Source organism: Fonsecaea monophora (assembly GCF_001642475.1).
Source record: "Fonsecaea monophora strain CBS 269.37 chromosome Unknown Scaff115, whole genome shotgun sequence".
NCBI classification, from domain to species: Eukaryota; Fungi; Ascomycota; class Eurotiomycetes; order Chaetothyriales; family Herpotrichiellaceae; genus Fonsecaea; species Fonsecaea monophora.
Window position 1 is genome coordinate 90,260 of NW_019174046.1, and position 10,435 is coordinate 100,694.

Here is a 10,435-nt window from a genome sequence, read left to right on the forward strand (position 1 = left end):
AACGAGCATAGTTTGTGGACACGTTTCTGAAAAGGGAGGCTTGAAGAAAAGCCCTCCTCGAAGGACGTGGATATTGCTTGTACCCTCATTGTCGGCCTCGAGAATTTCTACAGATCATCTGTCGTTTCCGTCGACATGTCAAACGCAACGACTCTGGTGTCGGGCTTTCCATTCTCCTTCCTCGTGCCTCAGGCAAATGTTTCCTACTACACGGTGCCCCTTGCCTGGCTACTGAGCTTCTCTCCGCACGTCTACGCCGTCGTACGCTACAACACTCACGACCAGCCTTCTGGGTCCGAGGCCCCAAAGTTCAATACCGCGTCGCCCCGAACCTTCCTCACTACGCTCCAGTCGCACCCGCACTTGTCCCAAGAGACCAAGGACCGCATCTTCCGCGCCGAGGCGGCATCTCTTAATGGCTTCGAGAATCTGGGCTGGTTTGCAGCTGGCGTCGTGGCGGCGAATGGCGCAGGCGTTGACGTTGGCTGGGTCAACACGCTGAGCATGTGGTATCTCTCCAGCCGCGCGGTGTACAACCTCGCTTATATCCGTGGTGTCGATGGGAGGCTCAGAGGGATCTGGTTTTATGGAAGCGTTGCGTGAGTCTTTTTTTCTCGTTTCCTGGCGTCCCCCTTCCTCCGATCTATCATGCATGTGGGAGAGGGTCAGTTTGATTTGTGTTGTGCTGGAGATGATGACTTTTTTCCAGGGCAACCATCACCTTGTTCATCAAAGCTGGTAATGCCGTCAGGAGGGTGGCTATGTGAAAGATGTTGGAACAGCAGCGGGTGAGACTGGATGATTGGAAAACGTTCTGGTCTTTGGAGGGTGTTGAACCATAGGTTGAACGCGGCATGGTCAAATATCGAGCATCTCAACTCAATGTTCAACCATCATACCATTCATGCTACTTCCATCTCAACGGTGGGATTCTCAGCGACACTCTTGACCAGGATTGGGAGAAAGCCACGAGCAGAAAGTTCGATCGTCAAACTAGTTCCCGCAACGCGACTCGTCATTCTATTCTGGCAGGTCCGATCTCAATCCTTCAGAATTTTCGCGAGGAGTGGAAGCTCGCAGGTCAGCTTGCGCTGCAGCTTGCCTGATCAGTCGTCCGCAAGTCCGATCAAGAGGCATATAAAAGAGTTGGACGAGAGGTGATGAAGCGGGACGGGAAACGGACAAGGAAGGGGAATTCGCCGTCCTGCGCTATACTTATGACACCTATGTAGAGCTTCGTCGGATAATATGGCGGGTAGAGGTGTGGGGGCACTGGCTTGGCTGGCCGCTCACGGTGGAACCGTGGGTGTCTAGGTGCCTAGCCACCCATCCCGCGTTGTCACCAAGATCTTGTTTAGGCGACTAGGTTGAACCCCCAATTAGTCCCCACTAGTCGCTCCCAAGCGGCCCTGGAGGATTTTCCGCCGCATGTGGGACACACTCTCAATGAATATAGCATCACTGAGATCCGTTCTCCACGTTTTAACATCTTCAACCCTCTGAGGGAGAATTCCGCAGAGGGAGTTACCGCATTCGCCGTCGACGACAACTGCACTTAGCTACCGGCATGCCCTTGACTACGCGTCATGTCCGACCAAGGCGGGATTCCTGGATTGGATTCCCCAATTCCTGGCTGGGCACATCACCCCATGTCATGACCACTCACGATTCCTCTCTGGTCTTTGACAACTGCTTGATAAAGCGATTTGACCAACCTTAAAACCCATGGCGTCCCTTGCCTCTTTGTTCGAGTTTGACACTCACCTTGGCTTGGTCCTCTGCAAGGAACCATTTGAGCTGTGTTCAGCACTGGCCGTCTCGCCACGCACACAAAGAGGTCGATGACAATGAATACTGACCATGCTCGCTCACAGTCCCCGGCGAGGTTTCCAGCCTCTAGAACTGCCTCCCTTTCCCGTCAGTTGTAAGTTCAAGTCTCCATCAGCTCCATTGTCTCTTTCCATGTCTACAGACTCTGACTTTTGGCTCGTGGCAGCGCCTTGTCCCAATTTCGATGATGTGCCGACCATCCGAGTTGCTACTCATGAAGTCCCCCTTCCAGCATACTGGCGTATTCTAGGTCTTTTAGAGGATGGCAAGCGAGAGGAAGAGATTGTCCAAGTCCTTGTACGCCACACAGGCACCAAAGCGCGGAGGATTATTACAGAGGTCGTGGATAGTGTCGTGGAGAACCAGCGCCTAATAACCGGGCCACCCAGGCCATCAGGGAGACTGAGCGTTGTGTTCAAGAAGCCCCGGAGAATAAGTGACTACCGAGCCACTCGGATGGAAGCGCGGCGGGAACTTCAAGCGGCTGAGGAGAAACTAGAGACGGCAAAGCTGAAAGAAAAGAAAGTTCTCAATGAAGTGCTCATTCTTTCACAACGCATGGAAGACTTGAAGGATAAGAAAATGGCTCCAGATGAACGACGAAAGACCACAAGTGCGATCGAACAGCAAATCGAATACGTGCTCCAGAAACACCACGACGTTGAGGCCGAGATTGCCTTTGCTAAACGACTCACTCTCATTCACAAGGCGTCTCTGGCTTGATGCTTCCGGTGCCACGATGCTGGGTCTGTGTTACACCCCTGAGCCTGAGCCTCGTCATTCCAGCCTTGCCACATGTCCCAGTGTCGCAGGACACAGTGATGATGTGACGCCTACTAGCTACCAGTGCTTGAGACAGCATCCCGAGGAGATGCCCGTCAAAGTTCTCAATTCGCGTTGCCACAATGACACATGAAGCCTCCTAGCGAACTATTCCACGAGAGGCGAGAGAAGACGGAGGCGTGATGCTGCGTGCCAGCCACATCCCAATCACTCTATTGTCGCAGTGTCCCGACATGAAAGCAAACCGAGCCACTACTCGGCAGACCGTAATGGCACAGACAGATATCCTCCAAACTCCTTCGCGAAGTCCACAGACACGCGGGCGTGTACACGGCCTTGCCGATCGATGAATCGGGCATTGTCCTCGAGCGGCACAACAGCGCCGTGCCAAATGTTTGGGTGGATGTATAGTCCCGCGCCTCCGTCACAGCGAAACGCGACAAACTTGTCCGGCGTTACATCGTCGCCTGGCAGAGCAAGGGGGACCACGAAACTCTGGCCATCAATTGGGAAAAATAACTGGCCGCCGTCTGGGTGGTAGTTCGCTCGCCAGATCATCGCCCGTTCACGAGGTCGCGCTGGACCGGTGGTCGCAGCCTCTTCAGGATACTGGCTCCAGGCAAAAAGATAGCTATCCCCAACAGCATTATTGCGCGCATAGAGCGTGTCACCTTTCCACCAGAACTCAAAGAGTCCTTCAGTTAGACCTCCCTGGTCTCCTGAATTCGCATCCACCGGCCGCCATCCTTGAGCCGGCCAACGCACGATCTCAATGCGATGCTTTTCGGGCACATCGACGATTTCCCCATATCCTTTGACGGTCTCGGACGTTGCCAGGACAAGGGGCGTTTCGAATAGTTTGCGGACTCCAGTGGTTGGGACGTAAGCTATTTCTTCAGGGTCAAAGACCTGACCATGAACGTCGGTTTCAACTTTGGTTTGTGCGTCACTGATAGTTCCGTTTGCCGTGACGGCCATGCTGCCCACTTCTCCTCTGCGTCCTGTGCGTTGTTACACTTGGAAGCCTTTTGGCCTTCAGTGAATACTGTTGGAGGAGATGACTTTTGTACAGAATTGTAAGAAGCAGCTATTTACAAGGTGTCTCTTCTGTCGAACAATCTATATCGAAACTGGTTCAGTCTGAGCTTTGCTCTGATGCCGATTCATCGGCACGAACCGCGACATTTTGACCATTGGACTCCACGACCAGCCGCCAATGGCAGTTTTTCCCTTCAATTTCGTCAATAACGCGGACCGTTGTTCATGCCGAAGACCAACGCGCTACGTTTTCCATTGTGCCAGCTGGCCTTGTCCACTGGGGCACTGCCAGGCTGTCAAATCTATACTAAGCTCCTTTTCACAATGTCGATCTGTTCAAAGCGGGCTCGCCCTTGTTGTGCCGTTACCCAAATAGCACTTCAACTGCTAGCGCTCGAGCAGAACAATCGACGGACGTACATGGTGATTGTCAGTGGCCACGAGGGACAATGAAGAACCTGTCTTTGACCCTTTATGACTCTCAATGGCAGCTTCTATCTCCTTTGTATTCCTCGGGACAAAATAGAAACAAAGTCGAGAGCCCGGCTCCAAGTTGTGGTATAGTATATATAACTGATACCTGGCACCGTATCCTCTTACCTAGGACAAGTCATCCAACTTTTACCCAGTAAGTACCACACACACAACGCAAAGGACAAATATCAGAATCCTTTTCTTTTTCAAACTACAATGACAGCATTATGTCCAGCAATCCACCGTGTCGGCGAGGCCACGAAAGGGTATTTCGACCAAGAGAAAAGAATTCAAGACGAAGTATGGCACGATACCAGATGGCCGCGCGTTCGTCTCGGAACCAATGAAATACTCAGCGTCAGCATGGCCAAGAGGATCGTCTTCTTATTAATAAATGGACACTCGTACGACTGCATTTCGTGCCACATGACGGAAGAGTTTGGCCGGGAAATTGACAGAGAGAGCGTTGAAGCTCTTCTCAAGAAAAATTTCGATGTTACCGACGAGCCCCTCCCTAGTGGCGAGACTTGCATTCCGGCGACATCACAAGACCCCCGTCATGGGTATGTCTCTGGACACATGATCCCGTCTGGGATCTACTCTGAAATTGTCCGTAATCATGCTTGGGGCTCAGCGAGTCTCGCAAACTACGTCAGAAGGCGCTGGGGTCTCGAACTAGACGAGGAGGTCATTGAGGCAGCACATGACTACTGGGTGGCTGAACAAGAGATCAGAGGATTGAACAACAGTCAACAAAGCAATCAACCAGCGGGTGAATCCCGCTCATCTGTTGGAACTACTGTACACGCCGGTTCCCCCACATTCCAGGGCAAAGCTGAGCACGACGTCAGCGTCAAATGCTTCAGCTGGTCTAATGTGATGGACTATTTGTTTACAGACTTGTCCAAGGTTGATGTCTATCCCGAAGGGCCGTCCGAACCAGTCAGGTTTCGGCCACGCCTCCAGATCATGAGACGATTCATGCATTTCCGGCTCCTGGACCAAGAGGCTCGTCCACTCATTCGCCGGTATTCCTTCGAGGACTTCACCTATCGAGAATTCCTTGACCCTTTTCCCCAAGTATACCCATTAGCTAAGCTGATCGGGGCATTCTACCAAGAGATGCATATTAGTGGGTGCGTGACATCAAGAAATGCCCTATGGGACTTTCCAGAACAAGACAGTGTCCCTGGATGGTGCTTCGTGCTCAATCACATGAGATTGAGTAGAGGTGCGCCAGAAGCATTGACAACCCTGGCAGATGAATTTTTCGCAGCAGCATTCCACGAACTACTGCTGAGCAAGTGCGCTACTGTCGTGAAGGTTTTAGACAGGCGCAGGCCTCGTCTCCTCGCATCAGTGCAGAGTTTCGAGGACCTGGAGAACTTGTTTACTGAGATCCGCAATGAAAGACTCGCCAGTCTGCCAATCAGGCTGGAAGATTTCGAATGGCACAGCAAGCGGCTTCGGATTTATGCCCCTAACGACGACGGCGACTTTCACCCCCCCACGACTCAGTGGACATCGGATGCACACGATATACTTCCACACCCTTTCACCCCGAATGACAAATACCAACAAACTCTTGGAAAAAGTAAAGCTTTGGTCTACGGCCTTCTTGATTCGGCTGACACGGACTTCACTGCCAGTAAGCAGTTTTTGGAGGGGCATGTCGTTGAGATGAATGTACTCATTCAAGAAGGCTCACCAGAGAAAGCAGATATGCAGACTATACTTGGACGAATCCGCGGCTTGAATAGTGCCCAGGAAGGTCTCGAGATTTCGGCGCAATGGTGGGCCGCCGTCGTGACAAACCTTGCTCTGGCAAAATTGGATCAGCCCAGGCGGTCTACTCTGTGGTTAGCCATGTCCAGTGAATGAGGAACCAAGCGGGCCGGGGCAGGGGGCAGTTTGATAAGGTAGGCATTGGGTATGTTCCGTCTTGCGAAGGATTTGGGTCTAGGCAACATATAGATACAATTAGACCAAGTCGTGTCTTTGGCTGTGTTTATCAATAAAGCATTCATTATAGGCTAACTTTGTCCAAAAGTTATGGTCACAATTCACGACCTTGATCAAACTCTCTCTAGCTACACCATCTTGAAGATTGGATCAAGATTGAAATCTCCAAGATCCCCATAGATGCATCATTTACCCGAGCATCCCCGAGGTAGTAAAGGAATCCACAAGGCTGTCTGACAAGCTGTGCCGTTGGCCACGCAGGCTGATGTCGGACAATTACCTCCGGCTGACGAATGGGGGGATTGACCTATTGAAGCTCCTAGATCTGTCTACATTTACTGGTACTATTAACTGGATAGCAAAACCTGGAGAAAGGGAGAAGGTGTGGGGGACGCCCTCGGCCAGACACCTGGAGATTCTCTTCTTTTTTTTCTCTCTCTTTCTCTCTCTCTCTCTCTATCGCTCTCCATAACTTCTGGGGGGATTTCTTTTTGGTCGCATTTGTCGTTGAGCCTGGTTAAAAGTATACTTGTGCTTGGGTGTGTATCGCAGTCTCCATCCCTTTGTGCTCAATCTACCTCTTCGGTTGTGTTGCCGATGGCAGCCATCAAGATGGATGTGACCAGCTACTCAGCGTCGCCTGTGACATTGGATATGGCTTCACAGCAAGACTCCCGCTCAGGGAGCCCGAGGAGAATTGGCGGCTCTTCCGTGTCGGGTCGAGTGGCGAAGAAACACAAGTCTGTTACTCCTCTGGCGTGCAACCACTGCAGGCTGAAGAAAGTCAAGGTGTGTGTTTTATTGCCCTTGTGGTGCAGGATTTCCCAGTTCCTCGGTGTTGAATCTGATCGATATCAAACCAAGTGCGTGATGGACCTCGGGGGCTGCAAAAAGTGCAACAGGCTCAATATCCCCTGTGTCTGGCCCAGCGAAGACAAACGGAAATGGTGAGTATCTATCAGCGCCCATCGGCTCTTTGATGTTGTGTACCAAGTCACCCCCCCTTTCTCAGTCCGACGTCCAAGAATCACATCCGGGAACTATATCAGCGGATCGCTGAGCTCGAATCAGCTCTCGAAGCAGCCAGAGCGACGCAAAACTCCATCACCCCGAATCGACATCAAGTGCCGAGTCCACGCTCTCCTTTGGCGTATTCAGCTCCATCGGCGCCAATCCCACCCCAGGAGGAAGATAACCTGATTTCACGCCTCTGTGGACGCCAGTGGAAACTCAACAGCGACGAGGAAGGTCAATATAAATTCTTTGGCCCGACCTCCAGTTTGCATCTGACCGAAAGCGTGTCATCGTCGTTACTCGGGCCATGGTGTCAGAGGAATGTGACGGCCGATGTCAGTCCCGATGATCCAATCGACCCAGAGACCCAGGCGCATCTGTTGGAGAATTACTGGAAGTACCAGCACACGGTGCTCCAGGTGTTTGATCGCGAAGTGTTCCTCGATGGGATGAAGTCGAGACAGACCAAGTATGTCAGTAAGGCACTGCTGTACTGCGTCTACGCCAGTGCCGCGCGGATATCGGATCGCCCGTCGGTGCGAGCGATGGTGATCCCCTCGTCCGACGACATGGACGACAAGGAACCGTTCCTCGTGGCGATGGCGGCCAGGCTCGTGGACCAAGAGCTCAAACGACCGCAGATCACAACCATTCAAGCCCTACTCCTCCTCTCTGTCGTTCATTGTTCTTTGAGCAAGGACACCAAAGGCTGGTTGTTGACGGGTGAGTTAAGTTTGCGATAATGGTGCCTGTACCAACTATTAACCACTACCGCAACAGGAGATGCGTGTCGACTTGCGATCGATCTGGGCCTTCACAGAACTGGAGACCAGCTTGCATCCACCAACCTGTCACCGAGGGACATGAAGGTACGGCAGATCACCTATTGGGGTTGTCTGGTCTTTGATAGGTGAGCCACCGTCTCTACACTAGTCTGTGACGATTCCGTCTCTCAATCGACCTGACACTCTCTTATCAAAGACTTTGGGCACTCTACCTCGGCCGCCCATCGTGTCTGAAATGCGAAGATGCTGAACTCCGATACAATTCTCTGATTCTTCATGATGCTTCGTGGGAGAAGCGGATTGCCTTTGCCTGGGTGACTCTTCTCCTGACGGTTGGGAGAATATGCGATGCCCTGTAAGCCGAGTCAATCTCAATCCAGCAATGACACATCCACGTACTGACGGGACCGTTTAGGAACGAAGAACAGTGCGACAAGGAGACGCTGCACGCCCTCGATGAGCAGCTTCAAGACTGGTACCAAAATCTCGACCCGGAGTTGCAGTACTGCGAAGAAGCGCATGCGTCGGTCCTGCTGCTTCAGTAAGGCACACTGAGACAAATTCCTTTTTCTCCCCGACATGGGACAGACTGCTGACGACTGACACTTGGTGACAGCATGCAATACTACTCGTGCAAGATCCACCTGCACCGCCCGACGGCCAACTTTGGTGTGCGGGTGTCAGAAATAGACGACGTCGACGCCCAGCGCCACCGGTCCCGCCAGATCTGCATCGACAGTGCGAAAAACATCGCCACAGCGCTGCAGGACTATCGCAACGTGTACGCGGACGCGTCGACGCTGAGCGGCGTCGCGTTACACGTCATCGCCACGGCGTCGACCATCTTGATCGCCGACATCGCCGAGAAACGCTCAGCCGCCGATGCGGCCTTTCAATTCTCGGCCCTCAAGACGTGCGTGCGCACCCTGGGCGAGCTGGAGAAGACGTACATTGTGGCACGGCGGGTGCGCCGCATCATCCAGCTCGTCATGCGACTGTGCCATTTTGAGAGCGAGTACGTCGATTTCCAACAACAGGCAAACGCCAACGAGATCGCCGCCAGGAATCCTGTCAGTGGCTTGTTCAACGTGTTGCACGAGGCCGGGGCGTCTTTCCAGTCTCCCCTGTCGTCGACAAACGACGACGACAACAACAACACGGGCCTGCCGTTGCCGACTCTGTCGGCGTATAGTCCCTTGTACATTGACGAGTTGCTCCCGATATCCTCGCAATTTGATATCATGTACAGTCTAGAATCGCTGTAGGATTTACCAAACAGAAGACAACAGAGGTGTTTTTTCACCCTTTGGGGGGGCTGGCCAGAGTGTTTGATCTCGAGAGCACTAGGTAATGTATGTAACATATGTATATATATATCCCTTAGTTATCCTTGTTCGTTATTCCCACGAAGCTATTATGTATGTCGCTTTCACTCCGCAACTCGGTACATTCGTATTGCCATCGTACTAATAGTATGTAGGTACCTAGGTACCCAAGGTATCCATTAGTGGGAGGGCAGAGGTGCCACGGTGATCATTCCCCGAGTTCTTATTTGTACCGTCCTGTTCCCTCTTGCATATTATATGGCTGGGCCCAGCGCCTGGCTGGAATGATTTTAGACCTCGGGCGAGAGAGACTTGTGCTAGAATATACCTACTTACCTACCTAGATACCTACCCACAAGTAATTTGTTTACCAGCCCCTCGGCGAAGCGACACCGCGAGAGAAGAAACTATACACACACGCATACCCCCCCTTTTTTTTCTGAACTTGGCCGCGCCCTTTCTCCCCGCAACGATCTTCTCGGGTTTACACCAGTCCACACAATGCCTCCCACGGAAATCCCCGAATCCTCGATCCCCCTCCTGTCCAAGTTCCTGCTCAAGGGCAAAAACATCGTCGTCACGGGCGGCTCGCGCGGGCTGGGCTTCAACTTTGCCCACGCGCTGGCGCAGGTGGGCGCCAACATCGCCGTCGTCGACATCAACGACGGGCCCTGGGTGTCGGAGAACCTGGCCAAGTTGACCCCCTTGGGCGGCCGGTATCAGTACTACCAGGCCGACGTGGTCGATTACCAGGGTCTGAAGGAGACGGTGGATCGGATCCAGCGCGATTTTGGGAGCGTGGATGGATGGTTGGTCTCGCTCCCCCTGCTTTTCTCTGAGTTTTTGAGTTTTTTCCATGTTTGGTTTTCTGGTCTGGTCAGGTCAGGTCACGAAAGAGATGAGCCATTCCCCCGCTGTGAGTGTGGGGTGGGGAGGAGGTGGAAGGGGAGAAAGGTGTAAAAGGCTGATTGAGACTGATTGATTGATTGATTGATTCTGGTTACAGCATCGCCGCTGCGGGTATCATTCGTGACAAACCGTTCCTCGAGCACACGGAGAAGGATTTCAAAGATACCATGGACGTCAATGTACAGTTATATTGCAGTCTCTTCAACACATCCGACGCAGCAGACGACCCACACAGGGTACACCCCGGAGGGCCCCGTCCCCATACCGACCACACGCACCACAATCACCACGCCGACTCCGCACGACTGCCCTCCG

The 10,435-nt window shown here is 52.6% G+C and overlaps 5 protein-coding genes across 5 annotated transcripts; 4 read left to right on the plus strand and 1 right to left on the minus strand.

Moving 5' to 3' along the window:
* Window positions 1–135: 135 nt before the first annotated feature.
* On the plus strand, window positions 136–767 carry AYO21_10288 (hypothetical protein; the record flags this gene model as incomplete). Its single annotated transcript, XM_022660210.1, has 2 exons — window positions 136–599; window positions 710–767. 2 exons carry the CDS (start codon window positions 136–138, stop codon window positions 765–767), a joined length of 522 nt encoding a protein of 173 aa, XP_022507501.1.
* A 1,195-nt stretch (window positions 768–1,962) lies between these two features.
* On the plus strand, window positions 1,963–2,553 carry AYO21_10289 (hypothetical protein; the record flags this gene model as incomplete). The annotated part of the gene is made up of 1 exon (XM_022660211.1): window positions 1,963–2,553. The coding sequence occupies one exon, from the start codon at window positions 1,963–1,965 to the stop codon at window positions 2,551–2,553; it is 591 nt and encodes a 196-aa protein (XP_022507502.1).
* A 312-nt stretch (window positions 2,554–2,865) lies between these two features.
* On the minus strand, window positions 2,866–3,591 carry AYO21_10290 (hypothetical protein; the record flags this gene model as incomplete). Its single annotated transcript, XM_022660212.1, has 1 exon — window positions 2,866–3,591. The coding sequence occupies one exon, from the start codon at window positions 3,589–3,591 to the stop codon at window positions 2,866–2,868; it is 726 nt and encodes a 241-aa protein (XP_022507503.1).
* Window positions 3,592–4,341: 750 nt separating this feature from the next.
* Window positions 4,342–6,006, plus strand: AYO21_10291 (E3 ubiquitin-protein ligase synoviolin; the record flags this gene model as incomplete). Its single annotated transcript, XM_022660213.1, has 1 exon — window positions 4,342–6,006. One exon carries the CDS (start codon window positions 4,342–4,344, stop codon window positions 6,004–6,006), a length of 1,665 nt encoding a protein of 554 aa, XP_022507504.1.
* A 693-nt stretch (window positions 6,007–6,699) lies between these two features.
* Window positions 6,700–9,151, plus strand: AYO21_10292 (hypothetical protein; the record flags this gene model as incomplete). Its single annotated transcript, XM_022660214.1, has 7 exons — window positions 6,700–6,876; window positions 6,952–7,034; window positions 7,100–7,824; window positions 7,882–8,011; window positions 8,083–8,241; window positions 8,302–8,427; window positions 8,503–9,151. The coding sequence occupies 7 exons, from the start codon at window positions 6,700–6,702 to the stop codon at window positions 9,149–9,151; spliced, it is 2,049 nt and encodes a 682-aa protein (XP_022507505.1).
* Window positions 9,152–10,435: the final 1,284 nt, after the last annotated feature.